The sequence below is a fragment of the Halichoerus grypus genome, chromosome 5 (assembly GCF_964656455.1).
Source record: "Halichoerus grypus chromosome 5, mHalGry1.hap1.1, whole genome shotgun sequence".
Taxonomy (NCBI): Eukaryota; Metazoa; Chordata; class Mammalia; order Carnivora; family Phocidae; genus Halichoerus; species Halichoerus grypus.
Window position 1 is genome coordinate 160,473,495 of NC_135716.1, and position 18,651 is coordinate 160,492,145.

At 46.0% G+C, this 18,651-nt stretch overlaps 1 protein-coding gene across 3 annotated transcripts in view; it reads right to left on the reverse strand.

Annotated features, from left to right (window-relative positions):
* LOC118545714 (protein argonaute-1) overlaps nt 1-15,597 on the reverse strand; it is a 36,076-nt gene extending 20,479 nt beyond the window's left edge. Inside the window, exons 1-10 of one of the 3 annotated variants that reach the window (XM_078073416.1) lie at nt 15,385-15,597; nt 10,026-10,209; nt 6,869-6,989; nt 6,255-6,436; nt 5,722-5,858; nt 5,363-5,497; nt 5,137-5,224; nt 4,335-4,482; nt 619-738; nt 121-252 (exon numbers count right to left, since the gene is read on the reverse strand). In XM_078073416.1, coding sequence (XP_077929542.1) covers nt 121-252; nt 619-738; nt 4,335-4,482; nt 5,137-5,224; nt 5,363-5,497; nt 5,722-5,858; nt 6,255-6,436; nt 6,869-6,989; nt 10,026-10,209; nt 15,385-15,409 — 1,272 coding nt within the window. In that variant the 5' untranslated portion in view covers nt 15,410-15,597. Of the gene's footprint in view, nt 1-120; nt 253-618; nt 739-4,334; nt 4,483-5,136; nt 5,225-5,362; nt 5,498-5,721; nt 5,941-6,254; nt 6,437-6,868; nt 6,990-10,025; nt 10,210-15,384 lie in introns of those variants that run through there. The other 2 variants (XM_036108129.2, XM_078073417.1) reach the window with 2 other exon arrangements.
* Between the last annotated feature and the right edge of the window lie 3,054 nt (nt 15,598-18,651).

An 18,651-nucleotide genomic window follows, 5' to 3' on the forward strand; every position in this document is an offset into this window, starting at 1 on the left:
GCAGAGGGGTTGCCCAGGTGAGCCTCAGCAGAGCCAGGTGAGTAGGGGAGCAAAAGCCCCTGGTTATATAAACCCAATTCCCCCCTCCCATATGCCCTAGAGATGTTGTCTGGCCCTGACCCTGCTCACCCGGCCGCCGTACTGCAAGATGGGGGCCGGCAGCACTCGCCCCGTCACCTCCGTCATGTCATCCTTCACTTTGATCCCAAATTCCTGGATGTAGGGATCTAGATTATAGCTGGCATTCTTCATCTGCAAGACAAAAGAAGGGGATCTCAGGAGAGTAGCAGCTTGGCAATACTGCTCACCCTCTGGGTCCCAAGGAGAAAGCCCTGAAGAGCAGCTGGGGCTGGCAAGTAATAGCCCTAAAAAAAGGTGGGAAAGTGGAAAGTGAAGTAAGCGGGAGTGGATAACACAGGGAAGTAATACAGGAGGGAAAAAGAAATAGGAAGCCAAGTAGCTACAGGGTCAAGAGCAAGAGCAGTCCTATGGAATCCCAGGCAACAAATCCAGACTTGTGTTCTCCTGAGGATCCTGCCAAGGCAGAAAAGCATCTATGCTACCAGGGGCCCCAATGACTGAGCAACCAAGCATACATTTCTCTGCAGCCCTACTGACCAGGCGGCTAATCTCCTCCTGTCTGTCTGGGGCCGACCTAGCTGTAGCCTTTATCATGGTCGAAGTCTGGTTGTCGGTCAACTTCTTAATGCAGCGCTGCCCAGCCACAATGTTACAGACCTGAGGAAACGAGAAGGACAGGTAGCTCTGGCTTGAGTACAGTCCACCCTGTACCCAGAGCCCCACAATAAGGGAAGAGACCTTGGCTGTCAGCCCTGGGAAGGGGACTGCAAAATCTCTTGTGCAGAGACAGGTAAGTTAGAAAAGATCCATGTGCAATACGAAAGGCAATATAGCCACTTTGTCATTAACAGATTGGGATCCAGAGCCAGATCGGGGCTCAGGTCTCATGTTAACTGGGAAGAAAAGTAACAATCTCATAGGGTTGTTCAGAGACTAAATAAAATAAAGCACTTAAAGGACTGTGTACAGTTCTGGAACACAGTAAACACTCAGTAAACTCTAGCATAAATTATTATTTACCAAAGGACCCAGCATAGAGCTCTTCTGGATACTAAAAAACTCAATACACACAAACTGGATTCCTAAGGTAGTAGATAGCCCTCTTAAATAGTGACAAGCAGTCAGTTGCTCCTCTGCAACCCACCAGGAGAACTGGAGATGGCTCTTAACTCTTGAGCCCCAGCCTACAGATGATCACTAAGCCCTAAAATCAGTCTGTGTTGTCTGACAGCGTCCTCTATTGGTGTGAGGAACATCCTGCCATGCATTCCTGTTTTAGGCCCAAGAGAACACAATGGAAATCAGAAAAGACTTTCTAGTAAAGTACAAGACTTCCATTCCCCAATATACTACATTCAGGATGCTATGAACAGGAAGTCTGTTGGCAGAGTATAGAGAAAGCCAGTAGGTTGGGAAGGCTTGAGTTTGAAGTCCAGCTTTGCCATTTCTAGGTGATATTACCTTGGGCAGGTCCCTTAACTACTCTGAGACTCTGCTTCTTTAATTTCAGTCATGGGATAAAACACTAGCTGTCTATGAGGTTGTTGTGAGGAGGTAGACAAAATGAAATACATAATTTGTTCCCATAGGGCCAACACTATGTAAGTACTGGTTTTCCTCCTAATTTCCAAATTTTATTTTGAAAAATGGTAGGTAAAACCAGGACAAGGTCACCTGCTCTTAAATTCCATATCCCAAAGAATATACAAATTAGTCGATTCAATTAATAAAAATCCAGAATTGTTAATTTAGGAGGTTGCCCTCTTAAAAGCACCTTAAAGTTGTAGCACTCTTGACAGATAATTTCAGCTACAGAATCAACATTAGGAAAAAACTAAAGCAGGCATGTGGAGAAATTGGAACCCTGTGCATTACTGGTAAGAATGTGAAATGGTACAGCCACTGTGGAAAACAGTATGGTGAATCCTCAAAAAATTAAACACATAATTACGATATGATTCAGTGAATCCATATCTGAGCATGTACTCAAAAGAAATGAAAGCAGGGACTAGAACAAATATCTGTACACCTATATTCATAGCAGCATTATTCATTATAGCTAAAAAAGTGGAAGCAACCTAAGTGTATCCATCAATGAATGAATGAATGGATAAAAAAATGTGGTATATATGTACAAGAGAATAGTATTTAGCCTTAAAAAGGAAGAAAATTCTGACACATGCTACAATATAACGAACCTTGAAGACATTATGCTAAGTGGAATATGCCAGTCAAAAAAAGCCACATATTATATAATTCTATTCATATGAAATGTCCAGAATAGACAAATGCACAAAGACAGAAATAGATTAGTGATTACTAAGGGCTGATTCGTGGCGAGGAGGAGTATAAGTGACTACTAATGGGTATAGGTTTTCTTCTGGAGATGACGAAATGTTTTAGAATTAGATAATGGTGATGGTTATACAACTCTGAACATACTAAAAACCACTGAATTGTACATTTTAAGACGGTAAATTTTATGGTATGTGAATTATATCTTGATAAAGTTATTCTAAAAAGCAAAACAAAACAAAAAAAAGTCCCACCTGGCTATAATAGCCTACATGATTAGACCCTGCACTTCTCTCTGAAACCATCCCCTATTGCTTTTCCCCTCATACACTACACACCAGCCACTACGGCCTTCTTATCTCTGAAGAAATCCAAGCTCCTTGCTGCTTTAGAGCCTTTGTACTTACTATTTACTTCCTGCCTGGAAGGATCTTCCCTCAAGTTATTAAAGGTTGTTTCTATCATAATTTAGGACTCAAATGTCTCCTAAAAGAGACCCTCCCTGACCATAATAACTAAAGTGGCTCTCCAAACCCCTCCTCCCTTACTTCTGTCCCCTTAATCTGTTTTATTATTCTTATACCACTTACAACTATCTGAAACTATCTTATTTATTTATTGTCTATCTCCCCCTTCTAGAATGTAAGCTCCACGACAGCAGGGACCTTCTCTGTCTTGTTAATCTCTGCATTTCCAGCACCTAAAAGAGCGTATGACACACAGCATGAGCTCCATTAATATTTGTTAAATAAACAAATGATAATAAGAATAAAAATATGTCATTATGTAAATTATTCACCTTGGAAACTAATGCTTAAACAGAAGTAATGTTAATTTGCTAAAAATCTTAGCTTGCAGTAGATATTAACTAAAGCCCATCTACTTAGCTGGGATTGTCCCTGAAGACTCCTTTTTACACTTTAAGAGAACATACTGTCTTCATCCCACTTTCCATGCATCAACAGCTATTAACTAAAATCAGAGTTCTTGGGTATTGGGATCTTATCTCCCCTCAGCCTAATTCCCCCTGGTTAGTTCTGAAATCCCAGAAGCTCACGGAAGGCTTGAGCTTTGGTCCCAGCTATCTGACTCCTGCTGTGGAAACAGAGCAAGATGTTATTCTAGGTTAGTGCTTCTCCAACTGTAATGTTCATATGAATCCTCTTTGGATTCTGTTAAAAGACGATTTTGATTCAATAGTTCTAGGTGGAACCTGAGATTCCGCATTTCAAACAAGTCCCACTCAAATAATACCTGTTGCTGTTACTGACCACACCTGGAGTAGTACTGGACTAAACAATGAAGAAGTCAGCAGTAGTTTCTCATTAGACATTTTGGCTAGTGTATACCAAAACAAATATACCCCAATGGTTCTGCATTTATATTCTATGACTTAAACAGCATTTCTGTTCTTTAACTGCAGGATTTTAAAGGTCTGCTAAAGCATAAAACTATGATAAATCTTGGGCCTAAAACCTTTTCAAAAGAACACATCGATCATCACATTGATAACATGAATAGGATTCACATTATAGCTAACAGGTATCTCCCATTTTCTGGAAAATAAGGTATACTTGTATCTCTAGGTCATTTAGGATCCCCAGCTGCAGGTAAGAAAAATTAAAAGTTAAGACACGGTAAGAGAAATAAAAATTAAAATGAATGTGGATATCTGAAATCTGTCATGAACAAACTACTTATTTATTAAACATAAATACAGCTTTCACCTTTGCCTGGCAGTCCTAAAAGAACATGAGAGCAGGATGGGGAATAACGAAAGAAATTAGCAGGTAAGAATGAGGCCTACAATTCACAGAATGACCTCATACCTCTCAGAACATCAATTTTCCAAACTTCAAAATGAGAATGAGAGACTACGAATGGAAGAACAGACCTCTCATATCAGTGTGCAGGTACAATGTTTGTTCTCCAACCCAGCCATTACTTGGCAGCCTCACCTCTAAGGGCAGGTAGGTATGCTTTTGTTCCTGGCCAACTTGCAGGCAGGGCAGATGGGGATACTTGAGCTGAAGGTTATATTTCTGCTTGAAATACTGTGCCACTGTGCACTCCACAGTCTGTCCACTCTCCAGCTGCAAGGGAAACCTGTTTGGGGAAAGGGAAAGAAGTGTCAGAGCCCAGCATTTAATCCCAACTCTTTAGACTTACAACCATGGGAAGCCCCAGACTTGGCTTCATCCCTATCCAGCCTCTTTGAGCACTGCCACTCATGGGAAAGCAGGCAATACACAGCTCCCAGAGTGAAGACAAAAGATTTGAGAGGCAAGTTCCACAACATTCAAGACCATATCTGACATATGCATTTCTAAGGCTGAGCATAAAGTCCAACACACAGCAGGTACTCATAGTCCAGTAGTCTGAGGTCAAGAAAGTAGATGGAATCAATGACAGTTTCCCCAAGGTCTAGCCCAGGAGCCCTGCTTTCTTTTTCAGGAGGAAGAATAAGTTGTGAGAGATCCTAACATTTACAGAACTGAGACAGCAGTCCGGAGAAGACTCCCGTTCTACAGTAAAGGCCCAAGGAGGAAAGGTGGAGACCAAGAAGGTAAAAACATTAAGGAGAGTATTAAGGATCTGGGAAGTTTGGAGGAGGGATACCAAACTCCCACAGCTTATCTTTGAAAACAGGGCTCATCCTCAGGGCTGGTAGGGGTTGGGGAGAGGGAGGGGAGTGAAAGAAGTATGTTGAAATATCAGCCCTCTTCTATCAAGGTATGGCTTAGCAGCCTGTCAACTCACGTCTGATGGCTGGCAGGGCGGCGGGTAACATTACACACACGGTATTTCCTCTTCATCTGTCCACAGTGGGTCACTTCCACCTTTAGGCCTGGGATACACACACTGCTTGTCAGGGTTGGAAAAGGCTGCTCATGCGCCCAGGCTTGGCCTCTCCCCTGGACATATCCCAAGTAGGACTAAAGACAAAATGGTGCTGTTTCCCTTCCCCACTTGGTTGGGTCCTCACCTTTGATCTCCTTGGTGAAACGCACACGCTGAGAGTCTGTGAGGGACTTGGGCTGCTCATCTATGTTCCTGATGTCCAGCACCTCACACATGAACTCAATCACCGGCTGTGCCTTGTAGAAGGCAGTGGCTGAGACTGTGGGGACAGGGCAGGTATAGCTCAGCTCAGGTTTGGTCTTCCAGAATAAATGGAGGCACTGCTCTTCACACCCTCTTCCTTATAGGGTATTGGGATGGGAGAGGGGTCCCAGGGCTATAGGGATTAGACTAGGAGTATGGTTGCAGAGCTGGGAGGGATGAGGCTGGGAGTGTGGTCACTGGACTCAGGGTGCCCCTGGCTCCATAGCTCTCCCCACTCACCATCAATGTTGAGCATCATCTTCCACATGGCAGGGCGCACAGACTGGTGAAAGCCGAACCAGACCTCGCGCCCACCCCCCAGCGGGTGGTAGTAGCCCTCAGGCGGTGAGAAGAAGGAGCGGCCCACGGGGGTGTACCTGGCAGGGACAGGCAGAGAACTGGTCCCTCGGGCACAGGCCCCCACCCTGTGAGGCATCCTGGGCACGGAGGAGCCCTGGCCTGGAAGGCAGGACACCAGGGCTTTAATTCCAGCTCTGATCCTTTACTAGTTGTATGACTGACCTTGTGCAAGTCTATCTTTTCTCTGTCCTGCAGGGACAGATGGGGTGAAGGTCCAAAGATATCTATAAGGGCCAGGGCCAAGGCTTTAAACCACCTAAATGTATATGCACACTGCTTGGCATATGGTAGGGCTTCAATGAATGCTTTATTTGAAAGGCATACTGTGGGACCTTAGTATGTGCTCATTCCCCACCTCCCCGCATAGCAATTCTGCCACCACTAGTTGCCCAGATACTAACTAAACCCAGTACCTCATGGATGCCAGGTGCCTCATGGCCACATCCAGGGCTTGCACGGACTCCAAGGGAACAGGGATCTGGCCACTGACCAGGGCCTCATGCAGCATGCGCCAGCTAACAATAGCTAGCCACTTGATGGAGACCTTGAAGATTCGATCCTTCCCTTCCCCAGGGATTGTCACCTCAAAGTCAACCTTCAGAGGAAAGGAGTGAAAGATTGCCAATGCCTTCCCACAGTCCAACATTCCTTGCCCTGTCCCAGCTGTCCCGCACAACACAGATTTGCCAAGCACCTGCTCCTTAAACTGATAGGGGCTCACAAAGAAGATTTCACACGAAATCCAGACATTTAGTCTCTAGCTACCTTAGCTCAGTACGTCTATCCTTCTCAACTTAGCAGAAGTCCTTTAGGTCTGTTTTAAGTCTTATCTCAGTCTGTTTGGGACAGGGACAGACATACACTAGGCTAAATAAACATCAGCATCTACCCATCCCTCACCCTAAAACACACTTGCTCATCATAAAAGATGAAAGGAATTTCTGGACTGCCAGAGTCCAAATAGGCTTATATGAGTTCTGTACCACCCCAGACACCTGACAAAGGTCTAGCCTGACTCCCAGCTTACCCGTTCATTGCCAATGGGCAGTGCTGTGACAGTGTAAATGTTCTTCTTTCCATCATACACGGGCTTGCGATCACCAAAGATCTGAGGCTTGAAATGCTGGACCATGTATTCCACCACTTCCCTGTGGGGGATAGGAGCAGCCTATAGGAGCTGAGAGACTACTACTTCAAGCTTTTGGAAGCAATTCGATGTTCAGGTAATGTCCATCCCCTCCTAGCAGCTACTCTAATCTCATCTACTCTATGGTAGTGCTTCTCAAACGTCAACATTCATATGAATCACCTGGAGATTTTATTAAAATGCAGATTCTAATTCAGGTCTAGAGCAAAGCCTAAAATTCTACAGTTCTAACAAGCTATCAAGTGATGCTTCTGGTTCTCAGATCACCAAGACTCTAAAGGATCTGAAAGAGTAGGTACATGTGCCTTCTGAGCGGGGGGCGGGGGGTGGGGGGGGTGGGGCCAGCACAGAGAGGAAAAGCACTCATTCCCAGGGTCTATCTAGAATCAGGAACAAAATCCAGGCTGCTCTAATCCCCAAGCTGAGACATAAAGAAGGTAGATGAGGAAAAGATATGAATTGGAATAGGAATAAACTGTGGAAGAAGAACCCCATCTCTTCCATCTCTCTGAAGCCCTTAGTCCCACCACCCCATTATCACTCCGTTATCATCTCTTTCTTGATTTCACTTCCTCTCCTCTGCCACTAAGATCCCAGAATGTCCATTTATCCTTCAAAATACCATTCCATCCAACTATCTGACTTCTTCACTTTCAAAGCTCTTGAATACTACTGGATTTAAAAAACTCAAATTATACATTGTAAATAACTGTAAACACATGGTTTCAATCCCAACTAGGCTTTAGTCCTACCAAGCAATCTTTTCCATATCCCTGATCAGTTCCATCCCTCATAGACTGTGTCAAACTTTCTCCTCTACCCTCTAACTGCAGAACCCATTCCTACCTCCAATCAAAAATCAACTCTAATGACTCTAAAAAGAGAGCGCAAGATAGGCAAGGCCACCTTCAAGTTCCCAGACAAATGAATAAACATATTTATATATGTACACCTCTTTTCTTTTCCCCTCACACTTGAAATGTCCCTTTCATATATAATTTTTAAATATATGAAAATTTGGGGCGCCTGGGTAGCTCAGTCGGTTAAGCGTCTACCTTTGGCTCAGGTCATGATCCCAGGGTCCTGGGATGGAGCCCCGCATCGGGCTCCCTGCTCAGCAGAGAGCCTGCTTCTCCTCCTCTCTCTGCCTGCTGCTCTGCCTAATTGTGCTCTCTATTTCTCTGTCAAATAAATAAAATCTTAAAAAAAAAAAATAAATAAATAAATAAATGAAAATTTGTTCAACTTCACTCAATAGAGAAACAGAATTTAAAATTAAACCAAGATTGGGGCACCTGGCTGGCTCAATTGGTACAGCATGCAACTCTTGATCTCAGGGTTGTGAGTTCAAGCCCCACACTGGGCACAGAGCTTACTTTAAAAAAATTAAAAAATAAGTAAGTAAAATTAGCTCAAGATATAATTTTCTACTTATCAGAATTCCAAAGGTCAAAAAATCCAATACACTGGAGTGGTACAGACAGGGGAAGAGGCACTGATACTCTGATGATGGGAGTATAAATTGGTACAACTTACCTTAAAAAAAAAAAAAACTGGTAATATCTCAAATTTTTCAATGTATTATGCCAGCAATTCTACTCCTAGGAATTTATCCTATAGATACACTCATATTTGAGTGCAAAAATGTATCTACATTTAATAATATTCAACAGTTTCACTTTTTGTAGCAAAAGTTTAGGTTAAAGCTAAGTGTTCCTCAATAGATTTATTAAATAAGTTATAATACATCCATTCAATGGAATATCTATCGAGCAATGCAAAAGACTGAGGCAGATATGCATGATCTGATATATACTGTTCAGTGGGAAAAAGGTACAGAACAAGGCATATAGAATTCTATATTTTGTGAGTTGTTTTTTTTTAAAGATTTTATTTATTTATTTAGAGAGAGAGAGAGTGAGAGAACACAAGCAGGGGGAGCGGCAGAAGGAGACGGAGAAGCAGGCTCCCCACTGAGCAAGGAGCCCGATGCGGGGCTCAATCCCAGGACCCTGAGATCATGACATGAGCCGAAGGCAGACACTTAACCGATTGAGCCACCCCAGCGCCCCTATTTTGTGCGTTTTAAAAATGTTTTATATACACATATGCTTGCATATGCAAACAAAAATATATGGAAACATACTCAAGAATGGTAACAATGAATGCCTCTAGGGAAAGGGACTAGGGGACTGGAGACCAGGGTAACAGGAGATATTTTTCACTGCTGCTCTTTTTGTAATATTTTATTTATTTATTTTTATTTTGTGCATATGTAGTTTTCAAGTAATAATGAAATAAATTAATTTTGAAAAGAAATATTGCTTCGGGGCACCCAGATGGCTTAGTTGGAAGAGAATGTGACTCTTGTTCTTGGGGTTGTGAGTCTGAGGTCCATGTTGGGTATAGAGATTACTTAAAAATAAAATCTTTAAAAAAACAAAAAGAAAGAAATATTGTTTCTTCTAAGGCTAATTCCTCCAACTATGTGTCCTGTAATTTCTTCCTGCCTTAGCAATGAGTGGGAACGCATTCCTCTTCTTTCTGTCCTGTACCTTTAGCTAGCTTCTTCTCCTGTTTATAAGCATATCCATGTCTCATTCTTAAAAACTTTCCATTCATTCATTTTAACAAATATTGCAATGTGCAATGCATTGTACTTGACCCCTATAAATCCTCTGTAACCAACATATTCTCTCTCTCCTCATGCTTCACTGTCAAGCTATTTAGAAAAGGCTACCTGCTCTCACTATCCCTACCACTTTACCTTCTACTTATTCCTCAACTCACTGTAGTTAGATTACTAGCCCAACTACTCTGCTGAAACTGCTTTGCAAAAGGCACCAATTATCTCCTAGTAGCCAAATTCAATGATATTTTTCAGTGTTTACCTTACCTGGAATCTCCTCCTCAAAAACTTCCTTGAATCTGGTGATACCACCCTCTACCAGTTTTCTCTGGATACTCTTTGAAGATTCTGAGACTCAGGAAAGTAAAAAGACTCCTGGACATCGTAGCTTAGATGTCCATCACTTACCGGTTGACTCTGCGAGGACACTTATCCGGCTTGATATCCACCTCGTAGTGGTAGACGTCAATCTTAGGGATGTCCACCTCAAAGTAATTGGCCAGGAGCTTGATTGGTTTCCCCACAGTGCCAATGCCAGGCCGGCGAGGTGCCTGGAACACCTGCTGCAGGGGGGGCAGGTAGGCGCCCGCAGCTACAAGATAAAGAGGCTGGTGAGGGCAGAGTCTAGCAATCTCCTTATCATTCTGATCAGAGAAGGCACAAGGCCTCCCAGAACAGGAACAGCAGAGTATAGGGGAAGGCTCTTTCCTGCCTACCCAACCCAAATGAGGGGTTCCACTGGCTCAGACAACCCACGTTCATTTTTTTCAAACCTCTCTGCAGTTAGGAAAATTATCCTTCTTGTCTCTCTTCAATTCATCAAGTGAATACTTAATACATTTCTATTACATGTTAAGTAGAGGAACTAAATCTGGCTCCCAATAATAAAACTTTCTTTCTTGTACTAGATTAAGACACCTGCCTCCACCAGGTATCTAGCAGACCAAGTATGCTTCTCTTCTCTGCCAGCCAGATGCTCACTTCACTCATCACTATCCTGAACATGAAATAGCAACATCTTAATGCTCCTATGCAATGTAGGCAGGAGGAAGATCTAAAGATCAGGCTAGGGGGAATGTGAGAGAGACAATGTTTTAGAAAGGATTAAGGCAACTGAATGGCTGAGGTTGGAGAGACAGAAAAGTAGAAAAGGCTTAAAAAATAAAGTCTGGAGACAAAAGAAAGGAGAGAGGCTGAAACAGGGAGCTGACAAAGACGCCACAACTGGAAATCACAGCAGAAAGAGGCTTGATCTAGGACGGAGGGAAGGCTGGAGTTAAGGACTGGGCAACATATAGGTTAGAATTGCGAGCTTGAGCAAGAAGCAAGGCTGCAATTGGGGAGACAAGAAGAAGTTCAGAAGAAGAAAAAGCTAGGGAATGAAGACAGGAAGAAGACAGGAGAATGAGCCATGAATAGGCTAGAGTAGAGGACTTGGGAAGGAGAGGCAGCCATTAGCATGCTGGAGAAGAATGAGATACTGGCTCTGAGAAGAATAAGGTACTCTGCACAGCCACAGTTCCTTCCACACAGAAAGCACAGATAGTAAAAGAAGGGATCAATTTCAAGAAGAGAGCAGGCCCCTGGGAAAAGGCTAGGGCAGAGCCAGCTTCTACTACTTTCTCCTCTCTTGCCACCAGCTAGATTGCTGCCCCTAGTTTTATTTTCTAGCTTGAGGGGAAAGGGAGGAAAAAGGGACACTAAGAGAAGCCTTTGTCCATAGCTACTATTGTCCTTGCCAGTAGAGGACCAGCCCAGGTGGGAGGAGAGAGGGATAAACCAGCCCAGAACCTCCCATCACCGTAGCTCTGCTTTCACAGTCCGCCAGGCTGGGGGATGGGGCATATCCTCAGCTGGGGGGTCAGGAAGAGGTCAGAACCATTCACGGGAGGGGCATGCTTCCCAGAGCTAAGCTGCTACATCTCCTTCTAACCACCTGTCAAGCCCAGCCCCACTCTGCAGACAGGGAAACGCAGACAGAAATGGAGGCTCAGCCTGGGCGGAAAAGGCCTTCAAGGACTCAGCTACATGGGGAAGTGAAAGCCTAACTACTAGCACCTGGGTGCCTACCCCAGAAAGAGCTGGACAGAAATTGCACACAAGCAATAGATAGATGAAAACACATAGTGAGACACATTCCTGTCATACACACCCAAACACACACTTAGACCTAGACAGTTTACCTTTATATACATACCCCTCACCGCCCTAGATTGTGAGTTCTTCAAGAGCAGGGACTGTATCTTGCCTCCTAGCATATAGGAGGTGTTCAACATACAGATATTAAATGAATGAACAAAAAGATCCACAGATACATCACAAAGAACACACATGCATACACAGCACACAAACACCTGCAAACTGCTCAAAAACAGTTATAAACCCTGCACAAGATAAACAACCTGGTGGATATAAGAGATACCCTTCCCCTCCCCAAGTTTTTACATTCCATTCACCTCCTTAGCCTTCCAGGCTGAATAATCGTTTGAATTCTTGGGAAAAAGACATCCCCTAGAGCTCGGGGGTGGGTAGAAATGATGGGGGATGGGACAAACACTCTAACCTCAAAGGCTTCCCTTCCCCAGAAATAGGACCACACATCAAATTCAGCCTTAGGCACCCTCCACTCCAAGGAGGCTTTGGGAAAACAGGGGAACCCCCACCTTCCCCTTCATCCCCAAACTAGGGAAGGCAAAAGGGAGAACCTCTCTCACAACCCATCCCCCTGCAAGCCTTAGAGCTGTACAAAGTTCCCCCCACCTCCTTACTCCACCCTGCCCCCAGCTTTTAGTCTGAGAAAGGGAGACACTTCCCTTCAAACCCAGACAGGGACAGACGGCCACTTTGTGATGCAGATGAGGGCCCCAGCACTGAGGACAAAGCTTGGGCCTTGGGGGAAAGGGGCGGGGCCCTTCCTTGCAGACAAAAGCAAGGAGGGAGGGGCCATGAAAAGGACACTCCCCCTCCCCCATCCCCAACCAGGCCTGAGAAGGAAAAGTAACAGAGCTGAAAGGCCTGGCTCAGGGATTCCTTCCCTGCAGTTTTGAGGCCCACATACCTCCTTGGGAGCCAGACTGCCTATTCAAAACACAAACTCAAGGCTGGGTTAGCTGTCCGGTAAGGAGAGACTAAGAAGCCAACCTCTCCTAAAAAAAATTTGTCCACACGTGAGTATACAAAAATTACTAAATATCCATATATGTGCTTAACCATTTATGTTTACACTGGAATGTGATTCAATTCAATTACTAAATGTGTACTTTGTGTCAGGGCCTAGACATTCACTGTTTCCACAGATAAATTAGATATTACCTCTACCCTCCTGGAGCTCCCAATCCAGTATATGTGCTTAGAACACCCCTGAGCACAGAAGGCACATCAGGACATAGCCCAGTGAAGCCACCACCAGTACCTTTAGTTTTGTGTACTTCCAAGACAATAGTCTGGGCCTAGGAAGGAGGCAGTTATGGGGTCCCTCCATTCACAGCTTCCAGACTGAATTCCAATTACACCTTTTGACGACGCAAAGCCTGTCCCATTAGGCTACAGCCAACTCCAGATACCAGGCTCTAGTCCCTTCCCTAGAAGCTTATCTCTTGTAACAAGCAAAAAAGTCAGTTTATTCATCCCTCCAGTCCATTAGGAATTCATCAGAATGAAATCATTAGCAGTCTAGTACGGGTGGCGGCTCCTAGCAATCCATCTGGACCTCTGTGACCTACTCCTACTCTATCTAGAACACAGGTTGCTCAAATAGTCTCCAGCCTAGAAAACCAGGAGAGTTCCTAGAATAGAGAAAGAATTCTAAGGGAATGAGAAATGGTTTTCTGAAGTCACTTGCTCCCTGTGCTCTTCATGAAGACCTACACAGCCTTTACAAGGTCGTTTTTGTTTGGGGAAAAGTAGTCACTAAGTACTTATAGATCACTAAAAGGATGAGCTAAGTAAATTGGTAGGAACTATCTCCTTGGGGGGATGGGGTAAGATCTGGCATAAAAAGAATGATTCTACTGGCAATGAAATTCATGTCCCAAATGAAATGGAATTCATGTCCTGAACAGAAATCCTATTTCCGGGCGCCTGGGTGGCTCAGTCGTCAAGCGTCTGCCTTCAGCTCAGGTCATGATCCCAGGGTCCTGGGATGGAGCCCCACATCGGGCTCCCTGCTCAGCGGGAAGGAAGGCTGCTTCTCCCTCTCCTACTCCCCCTGCTTGTGTTCCCTCTCTCGCTGTGTCTGTCTCTTTCTGTCTCTGTCAAATAAATAAATAAAAATCTTAAAAAAAAAAAAAAAAGAAATCCTATTTCCACCCCTAGAGCAAATGGAAGGAGGTAGTGAGACAAGACCTAAAGGATTCCCAGGTCCAGAATGCTCCTCTGATCAAAGGGTAAGAGACCTAGGACACAGGAGGTGCCACCATCCCACAGCCCATCCTGGAGACTCTGATCTTGAGGTAGCCCTACCCAGTCTCTCCTCTGTTCTCATCTTTCCCAGCCTCTCTCTGATTGCCTGTGAATAAGAAGTTAAGCTATCACCTGGGACTCACCAGCGTGAAAGCTATAAGCTCCCCCTTCCCTAAACAACTTACTTGTGACAAAAGGCTAACTTGGCAACCTTGGGTCTAATAACATGGCCCTGACAGTTTCTGGGGAGCAGACAGAAGAAAAAGAAAAGATACCTAGTGGGGGATAGACCCACAAAAAATATTAAAGAATAGAAAGAGACTAGGCTGTCACCTGAGGAGACATTTCAATGGAAAAATCATTATCTTTGGATTAAAATATCCCATCTCTACAAAGTATTGGACCAGAAATGAGGAAACCAGGCAGACAACCCCTTCCAGGTAAACCTGGTCCTGGCCTTGCTCCCTCAGTAACCAACACCTTTTCTAACTCCTCTCTTCAGGGGGAGGACATTGCCTTGGTCCCAGTCTTTACTCATCCCAGGGACATAAGGCGGCATTTTGGCAGTTTCTCTCAACCCCTTCTTGGCAAATTGTGACTGACGGTTTCCAGGATCAAGTGTAAGAGCCCCAAAGATGGGGAAGGGGGCCATTTCTATTTGCACTCTGCCAACTTAACCTTAAGAGAGAATGCGCCCCATCAGCGGGCTCCTTTTTCCAAGCCAAATCGGGCGGGGTGGGAGGGTGGGGGGATTCGGGCAGCCACGCCCCCACCACTTCGGGCTGCCACTTCCAGCTGCCACCTCCGCGCATGCTCGGGCGCCTCCGCTCCAGCTCCCCAGACTCACGGGGGGGAATCCCGGGACTGGATCCCCACCCACCGCCCCCTGACCCTCGCCCCCGCGTCAGGCCCGGCTGGGGCGGAGCTCACAGCCCAGCTCTGGCGCCTTCTCCCAAGAGACATTAGCCTACCCCCGCCCCCCGGCAAGCAGCAGCACTGGGCCCATCTGTGTCGACCCCCTCCTCTCCTGGACACCTGGAGCCCGCCCCCTGCCACCTGCCGGGCCTCTCCCTAGGCCTCCCGGGATCTCCGGGAGTCCTTACGTGCGTTCAGGCCCTTCTCCCAGATTACTTCCCACCTCCAGGAGTGCATACAGTCTCCTTTCATAAACAGCCCCCTTCTTAGGGCTTCCTTCACAAGGTTTCCCCCGGAACTGCATACAGCCCCCTTCAAACTGGGCCCCCCATCCCATAAGAGCCCCTCTCCTCACTCAGGAAGCCTTTCCTCACTCGGAAATCCTGTTCTTCACGCGGGAGTCCCCTGGTCCTTGGAGCACGCACCGTCCCCCACTCCCGGGGGCCCTTACCTGCTCCCGAGGGTCCCGCTTCCATCCCATATACCCGTGCGGAGGTCAGGCGGCCCGGAGACTGTGGAGTCCAGAGTGAGGGGCCTAGGTACCCCGCACTCTAGCTGCTCGGGCTTCCGGGCCGGGCTCGGCACCCCCCCCCAAGCCCGGCCGCTCGCGCCGCTGCCCCCGCAGCCTCCGTTGCCGCCGCCGCCGCGGAGCCTGCAGCAGCTCCCCCTGCGAGCGCCCGGCCAGCTGCCAGTGCGCAGGCGCGACCGCCAGGCCCAGGGGGCGGACGGGAACGAGTCAAGCGGGGCGCTCCGACGGCAACAAAGGCCAATGGAGAGGGGCGGGAGCACCGGGGACCCGAGGCAGCGGCCCCTGGCGGTCACCCGTCGCCATGCAGCCCGGCGGGAGGGCTCCGGTAGAGGCGCCGCGGAACGGCGCAGCGGCGTAAGTGGGGTGGGGCGGTGGGGGGGGGGAGTCTGCCCCCACCCCCCCGCAGCAGCCTTTGGCCGTGTGTCTTTTCCCCAAACAGGTCCCTCCAAACCTACATACAGCCTTCCCCCTTTGCACAGCCACACGCACATTACAGGAACCCACCTCATTCCCAGACCCCCCTCACACACTCCGAGCGCCCCATCACCCAGGGGCCCTGCCTCCCACCTCTCCTCCCAATCACCCTCATCCTTCAAGCCTCGGCTGCAAAGCGACTGCCTCCGCGAAGCCTTTCTCCGTCCCTAGTCACTGAACTCACTGACGCCACCCTCTCTTCCAGGCCGATTGCTGGGCGCTGGGACCACAGACGAAAGAGACCCTGCCTACCCTGGAAGATGTCACAGTCTCAACTTAAGTGCGGCTACAGAGTTCTATCTGCGGGACCTGGGAAGCACCTGCCTGCATTTTTTCATCCAGAGCTCACCCGTGAACTCTGTCAATCTGCTTCTGTCCTCACCACGTCACTTAAAATACTTTTTGTGTCAAAATTCAAAGGATAATTTTCGATTCTTATTTCTCCGCAGCATCTGGCACTGACCTCTCCTTCCTTTTTGAGCCTTACTTGGCTTCAGAATTTTCTAAGCTCTCCTATTGCCTAAATCTTTTTCAGTCTTCTTTCAAGGGTCCCGTGTTGCTTTTTTGCCCCCATTAAATAACAGTGTTCACTGTGGTTTCAAATCCACCTCTCTTCTCATTCCACCCTCTACTTTTTCCATGAAGGTCTCATCCATTCTTGTAGCTCAACTATCCCTCCAAATCTCTATCTCCAGCCACGTCTTAGACTCGTATTTCCAAGTGTATGCTGGACAGCTCCACCTGGATCTCCAGCACTTCAAATTTGGAGTCCAAAATCAAACTCTTTATCTTTCCCCCACAAATGTACTTGTTCTATGCCTCCTTTCTCTGCAAATGGAGACAGTTTCCAGAAATGACAATTTCTCTCCCTTGCTTCTTGCCCCCGTTCAGCTGTTCACCAAGTCCTGACGTGTTTACCTCCTGACTTGCTCCCACATGACCCTCCACCATTCTGCAGGCTCCTGGTGCTCCTGCAGAGCCTTGATGCTGGTGCATACCTTGCCAAAAGTAAACACAGCCACTTTCTTGCTAGTCTCACAGTTTCTGGGAACATTTCTCTCATTCAGTTTGCTGCAGTTAGGAGGTGGTAAGAGACCCAGCTCAAACATCACTTTCCCATATATTTGTATGTATTCAACCACATATATTTTTTGATGCCTACTTTACACTAGATGCTGTGCAGAGGGCTAGAAACTTAAGAGAAAGATCATACCCAGTCCCTACCCACAGGGATATTAATTTCTGACACTTACCATAGTGTGCCTTGCTTCTCTCTAGCAGAGGTTCTCAAATAGCAAGCATCAGAATCACCTGGAGAGCTTGTTAAAACAGATTGCCGAGCCCCACCTCCAGAGTTTGTGATTCAGTAGGTCTTGGGTAGAACCCAAGGATGTTCATTTCTTTTTTTTTTTTTTTTTTCCTTCAGGGTGCATTTCTAATAAGTTGCTAGATGAGGCGGCTGCTGCTGATCTAGGGAACACACTTTGAGAACTACTGCTCTAAAGCATAGGGTTAAGAACAAAGACTCCAGAGCCAGCCTGTTTTGGCTTTAATCCTGGTGCTGCCATTTACTAGCTGTGTAACACCGGGCAAATTACTTACTTTCTCTGTATCTCAATTTCCTCCTCCCCCATTTTAGGAGGTAGAAATAGCACCTACCTCATTGGTCTGCTGTTAATACACATAAAGACCTTAGAACAGTACCTAGAAGAATGCAGACAAAATATTAGTCACTACTGTAATCACTATCTGCCTCTTGCACTGTATTCTAAGTTCCCGAAGAAAAGAGACCAAATCAGATGCATCTCCGTCCCCTTTTAGTGCCTGGCATAAGCTGTGCCTAGAATGATCAGTAAATATGGGTTGATCTGAATCAAACAGATGGCATCAAAACATCCTCAGAAATAGCAGGACCTCTGCCTTGGCATAACTAAGCTAGAAGCTCAGCATTCCACTAGAAGAGTTGGAATCCCCTGTTCTAAATACCAAGTCTCACACTTAACTTTGTGGAAAGGCATTGGTCACTATTCTGACTCATCTCCAAAGTGGCTAATGGAGTCAAGCCTGGCCCTGGCCTGTCTGTTGTTTCTGCAGACCATCTCCATCATCAAGGATTTCACTCTAGGCTAGGCAAAGAGGTAGAGTTTAAGGGAAATCCTCATAGCATTTTGGTATTTTTATGCACACAAACTTCTTCCAGTAACTCCTGATGTACTTTTCCCAGAAAGCTATTGGGTCCTTGGCTATTTGCAGTTCAATCCTTGCATCTCAGTCCACGCTAACTCACACTCAAAGGCCTCTGTTGTGTGGGCCAGAGCCCAGGTCTTTCCACTTATATACCTTCTCTACAGCCAGAGTTTCCTGGCCACAAAACAAGAATGGCCTGGGAAAAAAATTGCATCTCCATCTATAGTTTTCTTTTTTTATATCTAAAATACAGTCTGGGAGAAGAACCATGAGAGACGATGGACTCTGAAAAACAAACTGAGGGTTCTAGAGGGGAGGGGGTTGGGAGGATGGGTCAGCCTGGTGATGGGTATTGAGGAGGGCACGTTCTGCATGGAGCACTGGGTGTTATGCACAAACAATGAATCATGGAACACTATATCTAAAACTAATGATGTAATGTACGGGGATTAACATAACAATAAAAAAATTTAAAAAAAAAAATAAATAAAATACAGTCTGGGAACAATGAGATCAAAGTCCATCTAT